At 37.9% G+C, this 25,301-nt stretch overlaps 1 protein-coding gene across 1 annotated transcript in view; it reads left to right on the top strand.

Annotated features, from left to right (window-relative positions):
* The first annotated feature begins 226 nt into the window (after window positions 1-226).
* The window catches only part of LOC116631482 (phosphatidylinositol 3,4,5-trisphosphate 3-phosphatase TPTE2-like), a 141,600-nt gene continuing 116,525 nt past the window's right edge, over window positions 227-25,301 (top strand). Inside the window, exons 1-4 of the mRNA XM_032402639.1 lie at window positions 227-273; window positions 6,049-6,099; window positions 17,085-17,141; window positions 18,012-18,065. Of these exons, the coding sequence (XP_032258530.1) occupies window positions 227-273; window positions 6,049-6,099; window positions 17,085-17,141; window positions 18,012-18,065 (209 nt within the window). The remainder of the gene's footprint in view (window positions 274-6,048; window positions 6,100-17,084; window positions 17,142-18,011; window positions 18,066-25,301) is intronic.

The following is a 25,301-nucleotide window of genomic DNA, read 5'->3' on the forward strand; positions in this document are numbered from 1 at the left end:
TGAGATTATTATCCTGGGATCTTTGATCTTGGTACTCCTCTCTCCCATCTTTAAGGAGAACTGCATCTATTTTTAAGACCCTATAGCCTGGAACCAAGTTCACTGTATTCCCCACTCTACCACTACAATCTCAGGACCAACTGGAATCAGTGTGGAACCAAGTTCATTGTATTCCCCACTCTACTACTATCTCAGGACCACCTGGAATCTGTTGTTTGGGGTTGCCATGGACACGGAGTTCTTATTCCAGTACTGGCTTGTTACCAGTACCAGGTAAAGACCTAGGGGTGGAGGGGTCTCTGGACAAGGGCATCCTATACTCTGCCGTTTATGTTGGCTAACGTTGCCTTTCATCCTCACTAAGAGTGAGAAGAATATAATGTTTTAGAGGGAGGGCTGGAAGGTGAGGGGAGGGGGCAGGATGGGGGGTCTTTGTGGCCACAGACAGGAAGTTTTGCCTTGTGCTCAGCTGTGGGGAGCATTAATAAATGTTTGTTTCTTCCCGGGGACCTCCCAGAACCTCCTTACCCTCAGAGTACCAGAAGTGGAGGGGTTGTGGGGTGGGGATGTGTGGGTAGGGGATAGGGGTGCACTAGGCCAATATAGGACCAAATAGCTGTAACCTTGTTGCTGGCCAGAAATTGGGGCAAGATTTGACTTAACAGGCTTGGCTGGGGGAAATTAAAAATAAAAAAGAAGGAAAAGAAGTGAAAGGCATTGTCCTGGAAGGCATCAGGAAAGAACACTGCTATTAGTATCTCTAGTAATGTTTGATCCCACTTAGGAAAAGTTGTATTCAAGTAACAAGATCGTAGTCCTTCTGCGTCCACCACCCTTCTGCTACGGCCCCTCAAAAGCAGCCCTGCCTGCAGGTAAGCAGATCCGAGGTTTGTAGGGAAGAAATATCCTTAAATATGTGGCTCTGCCTTGGTCCACCCTGGTTTTCCTGGCCACCTCTGGAACAGAAGGTAGCAACCTCAGAACTTTGGGATTCCTACTTCCACTGCCCATGAGGTGGTCTGAAGGTATGGAATTTACAGGTCATTGGCCCTCAAACCCAAAATTCAAAATCAACATTTATGCACAAATTGATCTATTTATGAAAATATTTTTCAATTTGTTTTCATTTTTCTCTCCTTGCCCAGAATTTAGGCCTTGTGGCACATTTCAGGCTGCCTCCTCGATAACTTGGCAATGTACTTGAAAATATCTTATTCTCCAGTGACTTCCAGTTTTCTTGCATGACAGAAAGTGTTCTGTGAAGTGTTGAAGGATGCGTCTTTGCTTTCTCATCCCTTTGATTTATGCTACAGAATATTTTAGGATGGAAATATCATAAATCCCTATGATGATGTAAAATTGGTTTGAAATGAATTTTGTTTCATTTGCTTGGTCCTATGCAGCAAGAGAGCAATCTTTAAAGTGTCCTGTCTTTGAACTAAACTTTTCCTGAACATTCAAAAAACTTTTCTTCTATTTCTCGATCCAAAATAAAATACTGAGGGGAAAATACAAAATGCACATTTCACAGGATTGATAAAATTGTACAGTATTGTAGATTTTAGAAGTTCGTGGATTCAAGACTTTAGAAATGCTGATCCATGCCTAATAAGTTCTATGTATGACTTTCTTTCTAATTGGGCAAATATCCTATGTGTTTTAAAAATACTGAATAAAAAATTCATATGTGCCTTTCTTTTTTTTTTTTCTTTAGATTAATTGTAGATTAAATACAACCACAAGACAATACCATGCAGAGATTAAAGAGGAACCCTTTATATCTCTGGTTCATGCATCAAAAAAATAAGTAAGTGATAAGACTCGAATTTACTAAATTGTAAGATAATTCTCAGCCTTGGTTAATAGAATAGGGAATATATGTATACCTTCTTTCATAATGTAAACTGTATGTAAATGAAATTTGGCAAACTCACAATTTAAAGACCTTGTTTTATACTTATAATTTCCTTAAAATACTACAGCTTAGGCAGTATGCCAGTAATAATATGCATGTGCCAGTCACAGTCACTTTTTTTAAAATTTAAATTCAATTTAATTAACGCACAGTGTATTATTAGTTTCAGAGGTAGAATTTAGTGATTCATCAGTTGCATATTACACCTAGTGTTCATTCCATCAAGTGTCCTCCTTTATGCCCACCACCCAGTTACCCCATTCCCCCACCTACCTTATCCCCTGACCTACCTCCCCTCCAGCAACCCTCAGTTTGTTTTCTAGAGTTAAGAGTCTCTTATGGTTTGTCTCCCTCTCTGTTTTCATCTTATTTTTCCTTCCCTTCCCCTATGTTCATCTGTTTTGTTTCTTAAATTACACATATGAGTGAAATAATATAATTGGCTTTTTCTGACTGACTTATTTCACTTAGCATAATACCCTCTAGTTCCATCCATGTCATTGCAAATGGTAAGATTTCATTCTTTTTGGTGGCTGAGTAATATTCCACTGTACGTATATGTGTGTGTGTGTATACACCTCTTCTTTATCCATTCATCTGTTGATGGACATCTGGGCTCTTTCCATAGTTTGACTGTTGTGGACATTGCTGCTATAAACATTGGGGTGCATGTGCCCCTTTGAATCCTTTGGATAAATACCTACTAGTGCAATTGCTGGGTCATAGGGTAGTTGTTTTTTAAACTTTTTGAGGAACCTCCATACTGTTTTCCAGAGTGGCTGCACCAGTTTGCATTCCCACCAACAGTGTAAGAGGGTTCTCCTTTCTCCACATCCTTGCCAACATCTGTTGTTTCCTGAGTTATTAATTTTAGCCATTCTGACTGGTGTGAGGTGGTATATCGTTGTGGTTTTGGTTTGGATTTCCCTGATGCTGAGTGATGTTGAGCATTTTTTCATGTGTCTGTTGGCCATTTGAATGTCATCTTCGGAGAAATGTCTGTTCATGTCTTCTGCCCATTTCTTGACTGGATTTTTTGTTTTTGGGTGTTGAGGTTGATAAGTTCTTTGTAGATTTTGGGTACTAGCCCCTTATCTGATAAGACCTTTGCAAATATCTTCTCCCATTCTGTAGGTTGTCTTTTAGTTTTGTTGACTGTTTCCTTTGCTGAGTCACAGTCACTTTAAGCTTCTCCTCTGGGACAGTTGGATGCCCTACTGGGGCTGCTCTGTCCGTGGGGGGTGGGGGGTGGTGTGTGTGACCATTTTGAGATGGCCACTACAAGGGCTTTAGTTGTCCCATCTCAATCAATATGTGAAACACTGTTAATTACCAGAGGTCACAGATTTTTATTAGCGATGAGTGGCTTACAAATCAGCGTGATGGATGTTAGAGACCTATGACTATTCAAGATCTGTGAATTGGTTAAAATAAATAATAATAGTTTCTCTGGCAAGAGTTGTAATGAGGACCAGTTGAAATATTTGTGAAGCATCAGGACAATGCCTGGCACTTAGTAAATACCATTTAAATGTTTGTTAGATGAAGCATCACTTTTGTGATATTCTTTCCTTAATTTTGATAAATTTATTTTTCAAATATTTTCTTTTTATTTTTTCTTAGATTTCTATAATCCAGGTATTAGAGATCTGTTTTTATCCTTTATATTAACTGGCTTTTGTTTTGTATGTTCTATTTTTTTCTACTATTTTCTGGGAGATTCTCTCAACTTTGTCTTCTAACTCCATATTAATTTACTTTCCACATGTATCCAAACTACTATTTATCCTATGAAATGTTTCCTTATTTCAACAATTAGACTTTTACATTTAAGATATCCTCTTTTGTGTGTGTGTGTGTGTGTGTGTGTGTGTGTATTTAGAAGTTCCTTTTAATGAATGTATAAGCAGAGGGTAGAATCCTGGCCTTACAATGACCCTCACTGATGTCCTTCATTCATCGTATGCCTTCAGGTATTTTATTAGACCTTTCCTGGTCTCAGTCTTTTTTTTTTTTTTTTTTTTTAGTTTCAGAGGTAGAATTTAGTGATTCATCAGTTGTAACACCCAGTGCTCATTACATCAAGTGCCTTCCTTAATGTCCATCACCCAATTATCCCTTCCCTCCACCTATCGCCCCTCCAGGAACTTTCAGTTTGTTTACTAGAGTTCAGCCTCTCTTATATGGTTTGCCTCCCTCTCAATTTTCATCTTATTTTTCCTTCCCCTTCCCCCTACTTTGTTTCTTAATTTCCACATGTGAGTGAAATCATGTGGTATTTGTCTTTCTCTGACTGACTTATTTTGCCTGGGTTTTTTCTTAGGATTTCTTACTCTCGTTTTACTTATTAACTTCTTCCCTTGTATCTTTAAGGTATTTCTAATGCTTACCTAAAAATCTTGGTCAGTATGATCCAATGGTTCTGTTTCAGATGGTATATGTTGTTGAGTTTGTTGTATTTCTTTTTCAGTGATTGTACTCCTCAGATATCTAATTATTTTGATTTGTGAGCTCACATTCCTTGTGGCCATTGCCGCCCCCGCCCCCGCCCCCGGTAACTTGTATTAGGGAAGGGCTGAAGATTTGCTTGGGACAATTTCAATCTGTGGCTGTTCTCAAAGCATAATTATTAATAGCTTGTCCTTTCAACTTTCAAAAGTATCCTGGGTTGAGTGAGTTAATATAAGTCACCCTGTTGAAAGCTAGGACCTAAGGTATGTTTATCTCAGTAAATTTAACATAAGGGGAGGTGATAGCCTGGGGACAGAGAGTCTGCAGAACAGTGAAACACTGTGACCCAGGTAATTTCTCTGGCCAGTGTATGTCACCTTTAAGGTTCCGGGCAAAAACAGCATTGGAGAAGGTAGGCTTCTAGGTTGTTCATTTGGGCTTTGGAGATAGGGGAGAGGTAAAGGCCCAAGGATTGCTCTTCAGTCCTTCCATTTTCATCAATTGACCTAATGCTACTCAAATTTTATCCTAACTACTTCTGGATAGTTCCTACTAAGAATGGCAGTGACTGTCTCCAAGCAACTCAGGGGAAAGGCAAGAATGGAACTTAAAATTTTCCCTCCAACCCAGGCCCTGAAGACTGCCCATAGCAGCCTTTTCCTGTCTATCTACCAGTTAAGGGACAGCTCTCGTTCCTCTGGAGACTCCTAGGGTTTGTGTTGTTAGCTTTTTAAACCCATACTTCGGTTTAATTTCTGTAATTTTGGCAGGAAGACCGTCCTGTGGATAGGAATCCAAAATTTCCCAGGAAATTATGGGAATGTAGTACTTTGAGAATCTTGAAGTGTTTTTGAAATTTAAATATGTATCTGTTTATATTGTTGTCACTGATTTTTTTTTTTTTTTTTTTTGTCACATTGGTATTTTTGGTATAACATTCGGTGAAGAGGGCAGGCTGCCTAAAAACCAGTAATGTTTGTGAAATGATGAACATTCAGCATGATTTTATGAAGTAGACAAATGCAAAGTGCATTTTCAATGTGTCTTATTTTACAGGTGAGGAAATTAAATAGTAGAGAGATTAAATTATCCAACTCAGTGGTTTGGTGGCAGGAAGTCTTGACTTTGCATAATTTAACCAGATACTTCTTTGTGATGATTTGAGAGAAAAAATCATTCTGAACACTTGTTCTACTTTCAGTTCAGAATAATCTTTTAAACATTATTTAGGCCATTCTTGACCTATCTACTTATTTCTTCTCTACCAAATGGTGACCAGGAACTAGCCCTTGACACTGGAATATTCATTGTTCTGGCATTTTCTTTATTTCTGTGTCCTTTGCTACCTATTATCTGGATCCACCTCCCTGGCCCTATGGTCAGATCATTCACATTTCCCAAATTGCTGAATGTATGAATGGTTGACAAAATGGAGAAGAAAGGAGGTTTAATCGTGAAAACTATATCTCCCTTAATTCTCTCGTTCTCTTTCCAGTGGACAAACACAGAGACAAGAGGCTGTCTCAGAGGTCCCATTGCTGTACTGAAACTGTTTCTGTCCTGTTTCCTCATGATTTTACTTTTATGTCCTAAAATTCTGTCAGGAAAAAGAACCCAATTGCTTTGCAAAATGTCTGACTTTATTTTTTGTATTTTTTTTTTTTTTTTTTTTTACTCTTTAGCAAAGTTATGGATTCCTCTTTAGGATCCTCTGACAACAGTGATGACAAGGGGTAAGTTGACTTGACTGATCTGTGTACCGAAAGGTAATAGCCTTGGTGGCAGTAAGAGGTTTCCATAAGAGATTGTAAGCTTCTGCAGGTAACTGTCTTTCTTTTGGGATTTAAGTAGAAAAAAGAACAAGTCATAAGAACAAGACTTTCTACTTAAAGTTTGTTTGGGACCCTTAGTAACCAGTAACCAAAGCTCTTAGGAAACTCTCATAATGTCTGTGGTGAGATGCTGCTCAAGTGGACCAGGTGAAGAGAGGATCCTATTATTTGAGCAAGGAGAGGTGGCAGTGGACAGGGAGCAGTGGAGCTCTCAACAGAAAAGAATGGAGCTGGGACCCCTGGGTGGCTTAGTCAGTTAAGCATCTGCCTTTGGCTCAGGTCATGATCCCAGTGTCTTGGGATCAAGTCCTACATCGGGCTTCTTGCTCAGTGGGGAGGCCACTTTTCCCTCTGCCTCTCCACCTCCCCACCACCCTGCTTGTGCTCTCTCTCTCTCTGACAAATAAATAAAATCTTTAAAAAAAATTTTAAAAAGGATGGAGCTAATAGACCTTGGTCTGTCCCCTTACCCTCCAGAGCTTTGCAACCATCCAAAGCTGGTGTCCCAAATGTAAACCCACCATCATATTGGAGGAAGCCCCTGCCTCAAGCATGCAGTTTTTGAACCAAACTGAGGAACAGAAAAGACTTACGTGACACATGAAGAATAAGGATATAGTGAAGTAACTTGATAATCAGGAAATAAGAAGAAGCTGAAAGGCTGTCTATCTACAAACTACAGTTGTATTTTGAAGTAAATTCAACCTCAGTGCAGTTCCTTAGGAGAGTTAACAGTAAAAAATTGTACTTGTCTTGATTTGTTAGGCTTTTTTGACAGGCCTGATATTTTCAATACAACTATATAAAGCTCTGTTTCTAATGAAAATTTGAAATACTGGTTTCCAAATAACTAATTTACAAAGTTTTATTTTTAGAATTCAACCAGTTTACAAATTGAAGACTACTTGTAACTAAGTTCAAAAAAGTTTGGCTGTGAAGTCACTGGGGTCTGATTGTAGATGTTTTTAATTCTTTAGAAATGATCCAAATGAATTCATATCCGGAATCTCTAATGAATCCACCAATGAAAGATAAGGTATATATTGGAGGGGGTGGAGAAATTCAGTCTGAAATATCCATGATGGTATAGAATTTTCTGGACAAGGATCTAAAATTCTAAAAAGTTAGGATTTGCTGCGAGCTAGATCATGTTTACTATAATTTTCAGATTCAATAAATTCTTGTTGATCAGATAAATTGGTCACATCACAGCTCCATGTAGGAAATCTCTAATGATAAGTTTTCCATTTGTTGGTGTTTAAAATAAGCTAGACCACCTCTCTAGCCACAGTGATGGTGATGAAGACATTGATTTTCATGTGAGTAAGTCAGGTTAAAATCTGGGGGGAGGGAGCTATAGATGGATCTCTTATTTGGGGGGAGATAGCTTATTCTGAGGCAGGAAGAAAATGGAAAACTATGGAAAGATATCAGCGTGTGGGAAGAAAGGATATATAATAATTCATTTTAATTCGCAGAAAAGCACCATGTTTTAAAATCTTTTTCAATTTATCACACTTAAATGATCTAGGTTGAAAATGTGACTATATCTTTGAGAATAATTTTATCAGTCTTTTTTTTTTAAGATTTTATTTATTTATTTATTTGAGAGAGAGAGAGAAACAGCATGAGAGGGGAGAGGATCAGAGGGAGAAGCAGACTCCCCGCCGAGCAGGGAGCCCGATGCGGGACTCGATCCAGGGACTCCAGGATCATGACCTGAGCCGAAGGCAGTCGCTTAACCAACTGAGCCACCCAGGCGCCCTATCAGTCTTTTAAAATAGAGAAATGTAGAATACTACTTAATCTTCAATTGTGCTCCTTTCATTAATGATACTAATAGAATGTGAACATGTTTTGCTGATTAAATTTTTACTCATTGAGTTCATTTTGACTTGTTTCTAAGTAATCTGACTGAGAATACTTGCTATTGCTCTGATCTGAAGGCATTTTTACTATGTACTCAAGCCAAGGAAAGAATACATTTTAAAAATCACATACGTCTGAACAGAAATAGTCATGAGATTTTTCTGCTTCTCTCCTGGCCAGTTATTCAACCATTTAATGTCAATGTTGGAGAATGAGCAGTGCTGAAGAGGAAATTAACTGGTCACCGTTGGAAATTTTTTGCTATCTAGACAAATATTACATGGAAGATAAAAGGCCAACTACTGACTACGAATACTTCTTCAAATTACCCATAATTTTCCCTTAAAATTTTTTAAAATTCCAGTATAATTAACAGACAGTGCTAATAGTTTCAGGTATATGATATAGTGATTCAATGATTCTATACATTACTCAGTGTTCATCATGATAAATGTACTCTTTAATCCCCTTCACCTATTTCACCTGACCCCCTCCCCCCTGCCCTCAGGTAACCATCAGTTTATTTTCTATTTAAGGGTCTCTTTTTAGCTTTGTCTCTTTCTTCCCTTGTTCATTTGTTTTGCATCTTAAATTCCACATATAAGTGAAATCATAGGGTATTTATCTTTCTCTGACTGACTTACTTCACTTAGCATTATACCCTCTAGATCTATCCATGTTGTTGCAAATGGCAAGATTTCATTCTTTTATATGACTGAATAATATTCCATTGTGTGTGTGTGTGTGTGTGTGTGTGTGTGTATCTCCCCTCTTTATCCATTCATCTGTCGATGGACACTTGAGTTGTTTCCATACTTTGGTTATTGTAAATAATGCTGCAAAAAACATAGGGGTTGCATATCTTTTTGAATTAGTGTTTTCATATTCTTTGGGTAAATACCCAGTAGTGTAATTACTAGATCATATGGCAGTTCTATTTTTAATTTTTTGAGGAACCTCCATACCATTTTCCACAGTGGCTGCACCAGTTTATATTCCCACCAACAGTGCATGAGGATTACATTTTTCTCCACATCCTTGCCAACATTTCTTATGTCTTGATTTTAGCTATTCATTTTGACAGGTGTGAGGTAATATCTCATTGTAGTTTTGTGGGTTTTTTGTGTTTTTTTTTAACCTTCATGGAACTTTTTTTTCTTTTTCCAGATCTTTCTTCTTTATTTTTTTATTGTTATGTTAATCACCATACATCATTGGTTTTTGATGTAGTGTTCCATGATTCATTATTTGTGCATAACACCCAGTGCTCCGTGCAGAACATGCCCTCTTTAATACCCATCACCAGGATTACCCATCCTCCCACCGCCCTCCCCTCTAGAACCCTCAGTTTGTTTTTCAGAGTCCATCGTCTCTCATAGTTCGTCTCCCCCTCCGATTTCCCCCCCTTCATTTTTCCCCTCATATCTTTTTTTTTTCTTAACATATATTGTATTATTTGTTTCAGAGGTACAGATCTGTGATTCAACAGTCTTGCACAATTCACAGTGCTCACCATAGCACATACCCTCCCCAGTGTCAATCACCCAGCCGCCCCATCCCTCCCACCCTACCCCCCACTCCAGCAACCCTCAGTTTGTTTCCTGAGATTAAGAATTCCTCATATCAGTGAGGTCATATGATACATGTCTTTCTCTGATTGACTTATTTCGCTCAGCATAACACCCTCCAGTTCCATCCACGTCGTTGCAAATGGCAAGATCTCATTCCTTTTGATGGCTGCATAATATTCCATTGTATATATATACCACATCTTCTTTATCCATTCATCTGTCGATGGACATCTTGGCTCTTTCCACAGTTTGGCTATTGTGGACATTGCTGCTATAAACATCAGGGTGCACGTACCCCTTCAGATCCCTACATTTGTATCTTTGGGGTAAATACCAGTAGTGCAATTCCTGGATCATATGGTAGCTCTATTTTCAACTTTTTGAGGAACCTCCATACTGTTTTCCAGAGTGGTTGCACCAGCTTGCATTCCCACCAACAGTGTAGGAGGGTTCCCCTTTCTCCGCATCCCCGCCAACATCTGTCGTTTCCTGACTTGTTAATTTTTAGCCATTCTGACTGGTGTGAGGTGGTATCTCATTGTGGTTTTGATTTGGATTTCCCTGATGCCGAGCAATGTTGAGCACTTTTTCGTGTGTCTGTTGGTCATTTGGATGTCTTCTTTGGAAAAATGTCTGTTCATGTCTTCTGCCCATTTCTTGATTGGATTATTTGTTCTTTGGGTGTTGAGATTGATAAGTTCTTTATAGATTTTGGATACTAGCCCTTTATCTGATATGTCATTTGCAAATATCTTCTCCCATCGGTTGGTTCTCTTTTGGTTTTGTTGACTGTTTCCTTCACTGTGCAAAAGCTTTTTATCTTGATGACGTCCCAATAGTTCATTTTTGCCCTTGCTTCCCTTGCCTTTGGCGATGTTCCTAGGAAGAAGTTGCTGCAGCTGAGGTCGAAGAGGTTGCTGCCTGTGTTCTCCTTTAGGATTTGGATGGACTCCTGTCTCACATTTAGGTCTTTCAACCATTTTGAGTCTATTTTTGTGTGTGGTGTAAGGAAATGGTCCAGTTTCATTCTTCTGCATGTGGCTGTCCAATTTTCCCAGCACCACTTGTTGAAGAGACTGTCTTTGTCATTGTATTGACTGTAAGGTGACTGTTACTGTATATTGTCTGTGTTCCTTTCTGGTCTGTGTTGCTTTTAGGCTCTCTCTTTGCTTAGAGGACCCTTTTCAATATTTCTTGTAGGGCTGGTTTCGTGTTTGCAAATTCCTTTAGTTTTTGTTTGTCCTGGAAGCTTTTTATCTGTCCTTCTATTTTCAATGACAGCCTAGCTGGATACAGTATTCTTGGCTGCATATTTTTCTCATTTAGTGCTCTGAATATATCATGCCAGTCGTTTCCGGCCTGCCAGGTCTCTGTGGATAGGTCTGTTGCCAATCTAATGTTTCTACCATTGTAGGTTAAATATCTCTTCTCCTGAGCTGCTTTCAGGATTTTCTCTTTGTCTCTGAGACTCATAAGTTTTACAATTAGATGTCAGGGTGTTGACCTATTTTTGTAGATTTTGAGAGAGGTTCTCTGTGCCTCCTGGATTTTGATGCTGTTTCCTTCCCCAAATTAGGGAAGTTCTCTGCTATAATTTGCTCCAATATACCTTCTGCCCCTCTCTCTTTCTTCTTCTTCTGGAATCCCAATTATTCTAATGTTGTTTCATCTTATGGTATCGCTTATCTCTCGAATTCTGCCCTCGTGATCCAGTAGTTGTTTCTCTCTCTTTTTCTCAGCTTCTTTATTTTCCATCATTTGGTCTTCTATATCACTGATTCTTTCTTCTGCCTCATTTATCCTAGCAGTTAGCGCCCCCATTTTTGATTGCACCTCATTAATAGCCTTTTTGATTTCGACTTGGTTAGATTTTAGTTCTTTTATTTCTCCAGAAAGGGTTTCTCTAATAATTTCCATGCTTTTTTCAAGTCCAGCTAGTATCTTTAAAGTGATGATTCTGAACTCTAGATCCGACACCGTTCTAATGTCCATATTGAGTAGGTCCCTGGCAGTCGGTACTACCTCTTGTTCTGTTTGTTGAGGTGATTTTTTTCAGTCTTGTCATTTTGTCTGGAGGAGAATAGATTAATGAGAGAACAAAATGCTAACAGGGTAACAACATCCCCAGAAAATACACACTAAACAAATCAGAAAAGACCTGAAGCTGGGGGAAAAAGAAAGGGAAAGAAAAAAGAAAAAGAAAAAAAAAGAAAAAAAGAAAAAAAAGATGAAAACAAAAACAGAACAAAACAAAACAAAACAAAAAACAGAATATGATCAAATATGATCAGGCTGGTGCATAGATCAGTGCCACACACTAGATTTTGGGTGTATTTTGGTCTGTTAGAAGAAAGTGCCTCCCAAAATTTTAAAGAAAGAAAAACTTATGTATGTACAAAAATAAGGGTTGATATGATGAAGGGATGGAATATGACTGTAAAGATGAAAATTATCAATTCCTTTTATAAAATTTTTTATAAGAAGTTGTTTGAAAAAAGAAAAGAGGATTTAAAAAAAAAAAGAAAAAAAGGGAGAGAATGTGATCAGGCAGGAGAGTAGAACAAAACCATACACTAGAGATTTAGGGTATATTTTGATCTGTTAGAAGAAACTGTATCTCAAAATTTTAAAGAGAGAACAACTTATATATATATATATGCCAAAAATAAGGGTAACTACTATGAAGGGATAGAATATGACTCTAAAAATGAAAAATAAAAATGTTTCTTTTAAGAAAGGGGTTGATAAGATGTTGGCTGAAAAAGGGAAAAAGAAAAATAAAAAAAAAAGTTAAAAAAATTAACTTTGAAAGACTAAAGAATTATGGTAAAAAAGCCATGGATTCTATGTGCATTATTCCCCTAGCGCTGGAGTTCTGCCGTTCTCATTTATCAGTAAACTTGGTCTTGGCTGGCTGTTCTCGCTGATCTTCTGGGGGAGGGGCCTGTTGCTGTGGTTCCCAAATGTCTTTGCCAGAGGCGGAATTGCCCCGCCCTTTCTGGTCCAGGCTAAGTAATCTGCTCGGGTTTGCTCTCAGGAGCTTTTGTTCCCTGCAAGCTTTCCGTTGGGCTTTGGAGGACGAGAGTGAAAATGGCGGCCTCCCAATCTCCGCCCCGGAGGAGCCGAGAACTTGGGGCCCCGCTCCTCAGTGAGCCCCCAGAGAAAAGCAGTCAATCACTCTCCTCTCCCTGGTCTCCGGCCGCACTCCGTGCTCACCCGGCCTGTGACCCCGCGTTTCTATCTCTGTCACCCTACCCCAGTGTGGAGTCTCCAAACCCAGCAGATCCCTGCGGTGTGCTCCCACACCTCTCCTCCCAGGGGAAGAAGGTGAGTCTCCCCGGATCTGCCGCTTGTTGGGTCCCTGCAGGAGGAGCAGGGGCCTGACTGTGCCGCGGATCACGATTTATGGCAACCCCGAGCTGAGAGCCCGCGCCTCGGCTCCGTCTCTGCAGCCGGCTTCCCCGCTCTGATCCCTGGGAGCTCTGCCGCACTCAGGCACCCCCCGTCTTTCTGTGACCCCGAGGGTCCTGAGACCACACTGTCCCATGAGGGTTCCACCCACCGCTTAGCCACTGGAGCGACGTCCCTCAGCGGAGCAGACTTCTAAAAGTTCTGATTTTGTGCTCCGCGGCTCTATCACTTGCCAGAAGCGGCAGACGGAGGCCCCCTCCCCTGCCATCTATCCTCCCGAATATCGCCTCGGATTCACTTCTCCACACGTCGTACCTTCCAGAAAATGGTCGCTTTTCTGTTCAGAGAGTTGCTGCTCTTCTTTTCTTCGATCTCCTGTTGAGTTTGTAGGTGTTCAGAATGGTTTGATCCCTATCCAGCTGAATTCCTGAGACCAGATGAAATCCAGGTCTCCTACTTCTCTGCCATCTTGCTCCGCCCCCCCCATTGTAGTTTTGATTTGCATTTCCCTGATGGTGAGTGATGTTGAGCATCTTTTCATGTCTGTTGGCCATCTTTCTTCTTCAGAAAAATGTCTATTCAGGTTTTCTGCCCATTTTAATTTGTTTTGGGGGGTTGAGTTGTATAAGTTAGTTATACATTTTGGATATTAACCCATTATTGGACATTCAATTGCAAATATCTTCTCCCATGCAGTAGGTTGCCTTTTTGATTTATTGATAGTTTCCTTTGCTGTGCAAAAGGTTTTTGTATTAGTGTAGTTCTAATGGTTTATTTTTGATGTTGTTTCTCTTGCCTGAGGACAGATATTTAGAAAAATGTTGCTATGGCCAGTGTCAACAGAAATTACTGTCTTTATTCTCTTCTAGGATTTTTGTAGTTTCTGGTCTCACATTTATTTTTTACATCGTATTTATTTTTTTAAATTTAAATTCAATTAGCCAACATATAGTACATCATTAGTTTTTGATGTAATGTTCATTGATTCATTAGTTGCATATAACACCCAGTGCTTGGTCTCACATTTAGATCTTTAGTCCCTTGTGAGTTTATTTTTGTGACTTGTAAGAAAGTGGTCCAGTTTCATTCTTTTGCATGTCGCTGTCCAGTTTCCCCAGCACCATTTGAAGAGACTGTCTTTTTCTCATTGTATATTCTTGCTTCCTTAGTTGTAGTTTAATTGACCCCATAAGTGTGTGTTTATTTTTGGGCTCTCTATTCTGCTACATTGATTTATGTTTCTGTTTTTGTGCCAGCACAATACTGTCTTGATTATTACAGCTTTGTAGTATATCTTGAAATCTTGGATTATAATACCTCCAGTTTTGTTGTTCTTTCTCAATGTCACTTTGGCTATTCAGTGTCTTTTGTTGTTCCATACAAATTTTAGGATTGTTTTTTCTAGTTCTGGAAAAATGCAGTTTGTATTTTGATAGGGATTGCATTGAATCTATTGGTTGCTTTGGGTAGTATGGACATTTTAACAAGATTAATTCTTCTAATCCATGAGTACAGGATAGCTTTCCATTTGTTGGTGTTGCCTTCAATTTATCTTAACAATGTTTTATAGTTTCAGAGTACAGGTATTCCATCTCCTTGGTTAAGTTTATTCCTAGGTATTTTATTTTTGGTGCACTTATAAATGGGACTGTTTTCTAAATTTCTTTTTCTGCTACTTCTTTATTAGTCTGTAGAAAATCTACCTATTTCTAGGTATTAATTTGTATCCTGCATCTTTACTGACTTCATTTATTACTTCTAATAGTCTCTAGGGGTTCTATGAATAGTATTATGTCATCTGCAAATAGTGAGTTTAAATTCTTCCTTACCAATATGGATGCCTCTTATTTCTTTGTTTTCTTTTCTTTGTTTTCTTTCTTTGCTCTCTTTTCTTTCTTTCATCTGATTGCTATGGCTAGGACTTCCACTACTATGTTGAATAAAAGTGGTGAGAGTGGACATGCTTGACTTGTTCCTGATCTCAGAGGAAATGCTTTTTTTTTCACCATTGAGTATAATGTCAGCTGTGGATTTTTCATATATGGCCTTTATTGTGTTAAGGTATATTCCCTCTAAGCCAACTTTGTTGAGAGTTTTTATCATGAATCGATGTTGAATTTTGTCAAATGCTTTTTCTGCATCTAATGAGATAATCATATAGTTTTTATCCTTCATTTTGTTGACTTGGTGTATCACATTGATTGATTTGTGAATACTGAATCATCCTTGCATCCCTGGAATGAATCTCACTCGATTGTGGTGAATGATCCTTTTCATGTATTGTTGAATGTGATTTTTCTAATATTTTGTTTAGGATTTTTGCATCTATGTTCATCAGTGACATTGGCCTGTAGTTTTCTTTGTTTGTGGTGTCTTTGTCTGGTTTTGGTATCAGGGTCATTCCTGCCTCATATTATGAATTTGGAAGCTTTCCTTCCTCCTTTATTTTTGGAATGATTTGAGAATAGGTATTCACTCTCCTTTAAATGTTTGGTAGAATACACCTGTGAATCCATGTTGGCCTGGGCTTTTATTTGGGGGGAATTTTTTGATTACCAATTCAATTTCATTCCTAGTAATCACCTATTCAGATTTATATTTCATTCCAATTCAGTTTTGGAAAATTGTATGTTTCTAGGAATTTATCCATTTCTTCTGGGTTGCCTAATTTGTTGGCATATAATTTCTCATAGTATTTTCATATAATTCTTTGTTTTTCAGTGGTGTCAGTTTTCCTCTTTTGTTTGATTTTATTTATTTGGGTCCTTTTTTTCTTAATGAGGGTGGCTAAGGTTTGTCCATTTCGTTGATCTTTTCAAAAAACCAACCCTTGGTTTCGTTGATACACACACACACACACACACACACACACACACACACACACACACTAGTCTCTATGCCATTTATTTCTGCTCTGATCTTTTTGATTGCCTTCTTTCTACTCATGTTGGGCTTTGTTTATTCTTTTTCTAGTTTCTTTAGGTATAAGAGTATATTTTGTATTTGAGCTTCTCTTGTTTCTTGAGGTAGATTTGTATTGCTATTTATTTTCTTCTTAGTACTGCTTTTGCTGTGCCCCTAAGATTTTTGATTGTTTTTTTAGCTTCACTTTTTTATTCTTTTTTTTGCTCTCTGCTTAGATGAGTTCCACTGCCCTGTATTTGAGTTCACTGAATGTTTCTTCCACTTGGGTGATGGGGGTCCAAAGACACAAATTACTAGTTATAAAATAGGTTATGGGGATGTAATATACAACATGGTGACTATAGTTAATAATACTGTATTGCATATATGAAAGTTTCTAAGAGAGTAAATCTTAAAAGTCCTCATCACAAGAAAAAATTCTGTAAGTATGGTGACAGATGTTAACTTAGACTTATTGTGGTGATCATTTTGTAATATATACAAATATCAAATCATTATGTTGTACACTTGAAACTAATATAATGTATGTCAATTATATCTTAATAAAACTGTTTTTAAAGGATTAGCAGGAAGAAAAGTCATTCTGATGATGTGCTCTACTTTCAATTTAGAAACTCTTGTAAACAAAATTTAGGCAGATTCTAATCTAGCTACTTCTTTCTGCCCTACCAAATACTGACTAGGGACTAGCCTTGCCATTGAAATTCTCATTGTTCTGGCATTTTCTTTCCATTCTCTCTATATCCTTTCATCAACTGTTACCTGGATATACCTCCCCATCCCTACACTCTCATGTCTTTGTCTCTCTCTTCCCAAATTTATTCAACAGTTACCAGAATGGTAGAAAAATTGGGAAAGAAGCAAGGAAAATTTAATCATCATTGCAACTTCTCTCTTACTTACTATTTCCAGTAAATATGCACATGCATATGCATGTGCACACACATGCGCATGCGTGCGCGCACACACACACACACCCCCCAGAGGCTGGCTTACACTGTGGTAACTCAAAGCTGTTGCTTCAGGTTCTGTCACCTCTCCTCAGGAAAGAGCATGATTTCCTTCCATGTTGTCTGACTTTATTTTTTGTGTATTTTTTCCCTTTGGCAGAAATAACAATGCTCCAATGCCCTCTTTGGTGTCCTCTGGCCGCAATATCAACAATAGGTGAGTTGATTTTTCTGTCATCTGAGTGGGAAAACCACTTGGGAACATCAGTGGCAATACAGCTTGTTCAGATAGCCTGTCAGCTTCTGTATGTAGCTTTTTCTGTTTTGGATCTAGATTGAAGAGAAGGAACAAATCAAAGAGAACATTTACTATGGGTCTGTTCATGAGCTTTAGGGACTACCAGTCAAAATGCTTGGGAAACTATCAGAGTGTCTGTGTATGACATTCTACTTGCATGAGCCAAGGGAGGAGAGAATACTACTTGGAAGCAAAAAGCAAAACAGTGGACAGGAGCAGAGGAGCACTCGGTGAAAAATAAAGGAGCTAATAGACCCAAGATCTTTCCATCACCCTTCTGGTCTCTGCCCCCATGTGAGGCTAGTTGCCCTAAACCCAAACCCACCATCATATTGGATGGAGTCCCAGCCCCAGGCCTGAAGTTAGTTGGCCATATCTGAGGAGCAAGGAAAACATCCATGAAGCATGAAGAGTAAAGAGGTGATAGAGGGACTTAGAATCAGAAAATTAGATGGGGTAAGAAGGACGAGTACCTACAAACTATAGTTGAATTTGAAATAAATGCAAGTGCAAAAGCAGATACACATTGGGGTTAGGTTCAGTAGTCAAGAAATGTTTTAAAATCTTGATCCATTAAGGATTCTTTTACAGGTCTAAGAATTTTGTTTCTATCATATAAAGCTGCACTTCTAGGGGAAAATGAAATACTTCTTTCCAAATAGCCAAATTACATGAGAATTTTTTAGTATTCAACCACATTATCAGTTGTAGATAAATTGAAGATAATTTGTATGAAAAAAGTATGTAAGATGTCACCCGGTGTTTGAGCAGATACGTTTTATCCTTTAGTTCTGATTGGAATGAATCGACCTCAGTAGCTGATAAGGAAGTCACCAATGAAAGGTGAGATAAACATATGTAAAGATACACCAGAGATATACAATGCAGAGTTTCTTGGACACTCTAAAATGTTGACAGTGTCAACTTTTAATGTAACATATTTTTTATCTAGTTGGATAGAAGAGGAACAGGACTTCCTATCTGAGTGGTATACCAGTAGCCAAAACTCTTAGAAAACTACCAGATTGTTGTATGAGATTCTACTAGAATGGGCTGTATTAGTTTGCTAGAGCTGCTGTAACAAAATATCACAAAACTGAATAGTTTAAACAACAGAATTTTATTGTCTCAGTCTTAGAGGCTAGAAGTTGATATCACGGTGTCAGTAGGGTTGTTTCCTTTTGAGGGCTGTGAGCAAGAATCTATTCCATGCCTCTCTCCTAGCTTTTAGTGATTGCTGTCAATCTTTGCTGTTCCATGGTATGTAGAATCATCTCTCCAATCTGTACCTTGATCTCTACATGGGTGAAGTATGTGTGTCTGTGTCTAAATTTTTCCTTTGTATAAGCACACCAGTCGTACTGGATTAGGAGCCCACCCTAAACCAGTATGACTATGTCTTAATTACACCTATAGCAACCCTATTTCCAATAAGGTCACATGCTGAGTTGCAGGGGTTAGGATTTCAACATATCCATTTTGGTGAGACAATATTCAACTTATAATATGTGACAAGTGAGGAGAGATTCCTATTTGGAGCCAGGAGAATAATGGCAGTAGACTGGGAACAGAAGAGGCCTTTGTAGAAAATAACAGAGGTAATAGACACTGGGCCTGCCCCACACCCTCAAGAGCTCTGCCACCATGTGAGATAGCCCTCAAACTCAGACCTACTATCATAGTGGATAGAGCCACTGCCTCAGACCTGCAGTGCTTGACTCTGTCTGGGGGGCAGGAAAGATGACCACGATGGGTGAAAATAAGGAGGTGATGGAAGGACTTGAGAATAAGGAATTTAGATAGAGTAGGAGGGATGTGTACATTATGAACTGAAGTTAAAGTGAAATAAATGCCACCACAAAAGGCTCTTATATATTGGGATTAGGGACAGGTAAAGAACATTACTTAAACCTTGATGCTCACTATTTTCACAGTCCTTAGATATTAATTACCACCATATGAAATCTTACTCCTTTTTAAAAATTTTTAATTCCAGTATGATTAACATACAGCATTATATTAGTTTCAGGTGTACAACACTGATTCAACAACTCTATACATTACTCAGTGCTTGTCACGATAAGTGTGCTCTTAATCCCCTTTTATCTGTTTCACCCATTCCCCCACCCACCTCCCCTCTGGTAACCTAGTTAAGAGTCTGTTTTTTTGTTTGTTTGTTTTAACTTTTTGAAGAACCTTCCTCCATACCGTCTTCCAGAATGGCTGTACTAGCTTGCATTCTCACCAACAGTGAGGGGTCCCCTTTCTCCACATCCTTTCCAACATCTGTTGTTTCCTGACTTGTTAATTTTAGCCATTCTGACTGGTGTGAGGTGGTATCTCATTGTGGTTTTATTTGTATTTCCCTGACGCCGAGTGATGAGCATTTTTTCATGTCCATCGACAAATGAATAGATAAAGAAAATGTGATATATATACAATGGAATATTACTCAGCCATCGAAAAAATGAAATCTTACCATTTGCAATGATATTGATGGAAATAGAGGATATTATGCTAAGCGAAATAAGTCAATCAGAGAAAGAAAATGATTTCACTCGTATGTGGAATTTAAGAAACAAAACAGAATTATAAGGGAAGGGAGGGAAAAATAAAATAAGACCAAATCAGAGAGGGAGACAAACCATAAGAGACTCTTAACTATAGGGAACAAACTGAGGGTTGCTGGAGGGGAGATGGGTGAGGGGATGGGGTAACTGGATGATGGGCATTAAGGAGGGCACATGATATAATGAGCACTGGGTGTTATATGCAACTGATGAATCACTGAACTCTACCTAATGTTGACTGAATTTAAATAAATTTTTTTTAAAAAGTTTGAGGTTTTTTTGTTTTTTCTTTGTTGGTTTTGTTTCTTAAATTCTGCAGATGAGTGAAATCATATGGTATTTGTCTTTCTCTGACTTATTTCACTTAGCATTATACACTCTAGCTCCATCCGTGTTGTTGCAAATGGCAAGATTTCACTATTTTCTATAATTGAGTAACATTCATTTGTGATGGTGAGTGTGTGTGTATGTGTGTTTACATATAGGCATACATACCACATCTTCTTTATCCATTCATCTATCAATGGACACTTGGTTTTAGCCATCTGAGAGGTGCAAGGTGATATCTCATTGTAGTTTTGATTTAGATTTCCCTGATGATGAGTGATGTTGAGCATCTTTTCATATGCCTGTTGGCCATCTGGATATCTTCTTTGGAGAAATGTCTGTTCATGTCTTCTGCCCCATTTTTAAATTGGATTATTTGGTTTTTGGTGTTGGGTTGTATAAGTTCTTTGCATATTTTGGATACTAACCCTTTATTGGATATGGCACTTGCAAATATCTTCTCCCATTCAGTAGGTTGTCTTTTAGTTTTGTTGGTTATTTCCTTTGCTGTGCTTGTTCTTGATCTTAGGGGGAAAGCTCTCAGGTTTTTACCATTGAGTATGATGTTAGCTGTGGGTTTTTCATATATGGTCTCTATTATATTGAAGTATGTTCCCTCTAAACCTACTTTGTTGAGTGTTTTTATCATGAATGTTGTTCTTTGTCAAATGCTTTTTCTGCATCTATGGAAATAATCATATGGTTTTTATTCTTTCTCTTGTATATCACATTAGTTTGCAAATATTGAACTGCTTTTGCAGACCTAGAATAAATAACAATTGATGGGGATGAATGATTTTATTAATGTATTGTTGCATTCAGTTTGCTAATATTTTGTTGAGGATTTTTGCATCTGTGTTCATCAGAGATATTGGCCTGTAGTTCTTTTTTTGTAGAGTCTTTATGTGGTTTTGGTATCAAGGTAAGGTAAGTCTGGCCTTCTAAAATGAATTTGAAAACATTTCTTCCTCTTCTATTTTTTGGAATAGTTTGAGGAGAATAGTTATTAATTCTTCTTTAATGTTTCATTGGAGTCACCTTTGAAATATATGGACCTGGACTTCTGTTTGTTGGAAGATTTTGATTACTGAGTTAATTTCATTGCTGGTAATTAGTCTATTCAAATTTTCTATTTCTTGTTCAGTTTTAGAATATTATACGTTCTAGGAATATATCAAGTTCTTCTGGGTTGTCCAATTTGTTGGCATTATATTTATATTTTCATAATATTCTCTTATAATCCTTTGTATTTCTGTGGTGTTGATTGTTATTTCTCATGTTTTATTTCTGATTTTGTTTGAGTCTTCTTTTTTTTTTTTTTTTTTTTTTTTGGTTGGGCTTAAAGGTTTTTCAATTTTTTTGATCTTAAAAAAAAAAAAAAAATAGCTCCAGGTTTCATTGATCTGTTTCATTGTTTTAGTTTGTTTTGTTTATTTCTGTTCTAATCTTTATCATTTCCTTCCTTCTACTGGTTTGGGGTTGTGTTCTTTTTCTAGCTCCTTTAGGTGTCAGGTTAGGTTGTTTGAGATTTTTCTTGCTTCTTGAGGTAGGACTGTATTGCTATAAACTTCTTACAACTGTTTTTTCTTGCATCACAAAGATTTTGGACCATTGTATTCTTGTTTTCATTTGTCTCCATGTCTTCTTGATTTCCTTTTTGATTTTTTTTTTTTTTTTTTTTTTGGTTGACCCATTCATTGTTTAGTAGCATGTTATTTAATCTCCATGTATTTGTGTTCTTTCCAGATTTCTTCTTGTGGTTAATTTCTAGTTTCATAGTGTTGTGGTCAGAAAAGACACATGGTATGCTTCCAATCTTTTTTTAATTTGTTGAGACTTGTTTTATGGCCTAACCTGTGATCGATTCTGGAGAATGTTGTATGTGCAATTGAGAAGAAAGTGTATTCTGCTGTTTTAAGGTGAAATGTTCTGAATATATCTGTTAGATCCATCTGGTCCAATGTGTCATTTAAAGCCACTGTTTCCGGGGCACCTGGGTGGCTCAGTCAGTTAAGTATCCAACTTGATTTCAGCTCAGGTCATGATCTCAGGTTGTGAGATTGAGCCCTGCATTGGGCTCCATGCTCAGCACGGTGTCTGCTTGAGATTCTCTCTCTCCTTTTGTCCCTCCCCCTTCTTGTGCTCTATAAATAAATAGATAGATGATAGATAGATAGATAATAACTTAAAAAAAAATAAAGCCACTGTTTCCTTGTTGATTCTGTTTGGATGATCTGTCCATTGATGTAAGTGGGGAGGTAAAGTCCCCTACTATTATTGTATTACTATCAATTATGTTATGTTTATTATGAACTGCTTTGTGTATTTGGGTGCTCCCATGTTGGATGCATACATATTTGCAATTGTTATATCTTTTTGTTGAATTGTCCCCTTTATGATTATTATATAGTGTCCTTCTTTGTCTCTTGTTACACTCCTTGTTTTAACATCTATTTTGTCTGGTATAAGTATTGCTATCCCAGCTTTCTTTCCACTTCTGTTTGTATGATAAATGCTTTTCCATCCCTTCACTTTGAATCTGCATGTGTCTTTAGTTCTGATATGTGTCTCTTGTAGGCAGCAAATAAATGAGTCTTGCTTTTTTTATCCATTCCAGAACCCTATATCTTTTCGCTGGAGCATTTCCTCTGTTTACATTCAAAGTAATTATTGATAGGTATGTACTTATGGCCATCTTGTTACTTGTTTTATGGTTGTTTTTGTAGTTCTTCTGTTCCTTTCTTCTCTTCCTCTTTTCTTTCATGGTTAGTTGGCTTTCTTAGTGATATACTTGGATTCCTCTCTTTATTTTTTTACATATCTATTACCAGTTTTTGATTTGTGGCTCCATTAGTTTTACATATAACATCTTATGCATATAGCAGCCTATATTAAGTTGATGGTTGCTTAAATTTGAACCCATTCTAAAAGTATTAAATTTTTACTCCTCCCCTCACATTTTAGATGGTGTCATACTTTACATCTTTTATTTTGTGAATCCCTTGACTGATTTTTATAGATATACTTAGTGTTTTTGCTTTTGTGCTTCCTACTTTTCTTACTCCTGCTTATGATCTCTTCTTTTCAGTTAGAGTCACCTTTAAATTTCTTGTAAGGTTGGTTTAGTGATGATGAATTGGTTTAACTTTTGTTTGTTTAGGAAACTCTTGATTTCTCCTTCTGTTCTGAATGATAGCCTTGCTGGATAGAGTACTCTTGGTTGCAAGTTTTTTTCTCTCAGCACGTTGAATATATCAACCACTCTCTTCAGCCTACAAAATTTCTGCTGAAAAATCATTTAATAGCCTTATGGGGTTTCTTTTGTATGTAACTGTTTACTTTTCTCTTTCTGCTTTAAAAATTCTCTTTGGGGCACCTGGGTGTCTCAGTCGGTTAAGTGTCTGCTTTCATCTCAGTCATGATCCCAGGGTCCTGGGATTGAGCCCCACATGGGGCTTTCTGCTCAGTGGGGAGCCTGCTTCTCCCTCTCCCCCTGCCTGCCACTCCACTTGCTTGTGCTCTCTCTCTCTCTCAAATAAATCTTTAAAAAAAATTCTCTTTATCATAATTTTTTGCCAATGTGTCTTGGTGTGGACCTCCTTGGGTTGATATTGTTGGGGGCTTTCTCTGCCTCGGATCTGGATTTCTGTTTCTTCCTCCAGGTTAGGGAAGTTTCCACTTTATTTCTTCAAATAAATTTTCTTCCCCCTTTTATCTCTCTTCTCCTTTTGGAATCCCTATAATGTGAATCTTATTATGTTTGATGATGGCATAAAATGAGTTCCCTTAATATATTCTCATTTTTATTATTTTTTTTCCTTTCTCATGTTCAGCTTGATTGCTTTGCATTACTCTGTCCTCCAGGTTGCTGATTCATTTTTCTTCCTCTAGTACTTATTCCCTCTAATGTATATTTTTTAAATTGTTACTGTTATGTTAATCACCATACATTACATCAATAGTTTTTGATGTAGTGTTTCATGATTCATTGTTTGTGTATAACACCCAGTGCTGCATGCGGTACGTCCCCTCTTTAATACCCATCACCAGGCTAACCCATCCTCCGACCCCCCTCCCCTCTAGAACCCTCAGTTTGTTTTTCAGAGTCCATCATCTCTCATGGCTCATCTCCCCCTCTGATTTCCCCCCTTCATTCTTCCCTTCCTGCTATCTTCTTCTTCTTCTTTTTTTTTTTTTTTTAACACATATTGTATTATTTGTTTCAGAGATACAGATCTGTGATTCAACAGTCTTGCACAATTCACAGTGCTCATCATAGCACATACCCTCCGCAATGTCTATCACCCAGTCACCCCATCCCTCCCACCCCCCACCACTCCAGCATACCCCAGGTGTTTTTCAAACTGCTGTGTCAGTGCCCTATCTCAGGGAGCTGTTTGTTGTGCTGTCTCTTTAAGGGCAGGTACTTAGTTTCATATTGACCTCCAGCTCTCCCAGAGCTGAGCCCACTGATTTTTAAAGTTCCAGGCATGAAGTCCCACTGATTGTAAGAACTGGTGAAGTTGATCCCCTCTGGTTTTCAAAGCCTAATGTTATGGCAATTTGTCTTCCCTGTGCTTGTTTTCCATGCCTGGGGTGCCTGGTGTGAGGTCTTCTCTTCTACCCTCTCTGTGCTCACCACATCCCTCACCTCTGTGGGGAGTCTTGTGGGTCCATTTAGCTCCTGACTGTGTCTCCACCCTTTCTACCCTCTTTGATATGGTCTCTTCTCTACATTTAGGAGTGGAGAGTCTGTTCTGCCACTCTTGGGTTATTTTGGGGGTTATTTATACTGATGTAGGTGTTATCTAGGTGTATGCATGGAATGAGGTGAGCATAGGATCCTCACATTCCACCATCTTGCCCAGAAGTCTAATGCCTTATCTCTAATAAAAAACGATATGCCAGGTTCAATTTACTGATACATGAATTTTTAAAGATCAACCAGTCCATAAACTTAGAGTAATTATAATTGTTTGGACAAAAAAAAAAAAAAAAAAAGTAAATCTAGAATTATCTGTGGTATCTGACCATGTACCTTTTTAATTCTTTAGCCCAAACCACTATGAATTGACATCAGAATCCTATGAGGAAGGCAGCAATGAAATGTGAGACTGAAAAGCATATATATATATATACATATACATATATGTATATATATGTATATATATATATACATATA

This window comes from Phoca vitulina, unplaced genomic scaffold (genome assembly GCF_004348235.1).
Source record: "Phoca vitulina isolate PV1807 unplaced genomic scaffold, GSC_HSeal_1.0 scaffold5, whole genome shotgun sequence".
NCBI lineage: Eukaryota > Metazoa > Chordata > Mammalia > Carnivora > Phocidae > Phoca > Phoca vitulina.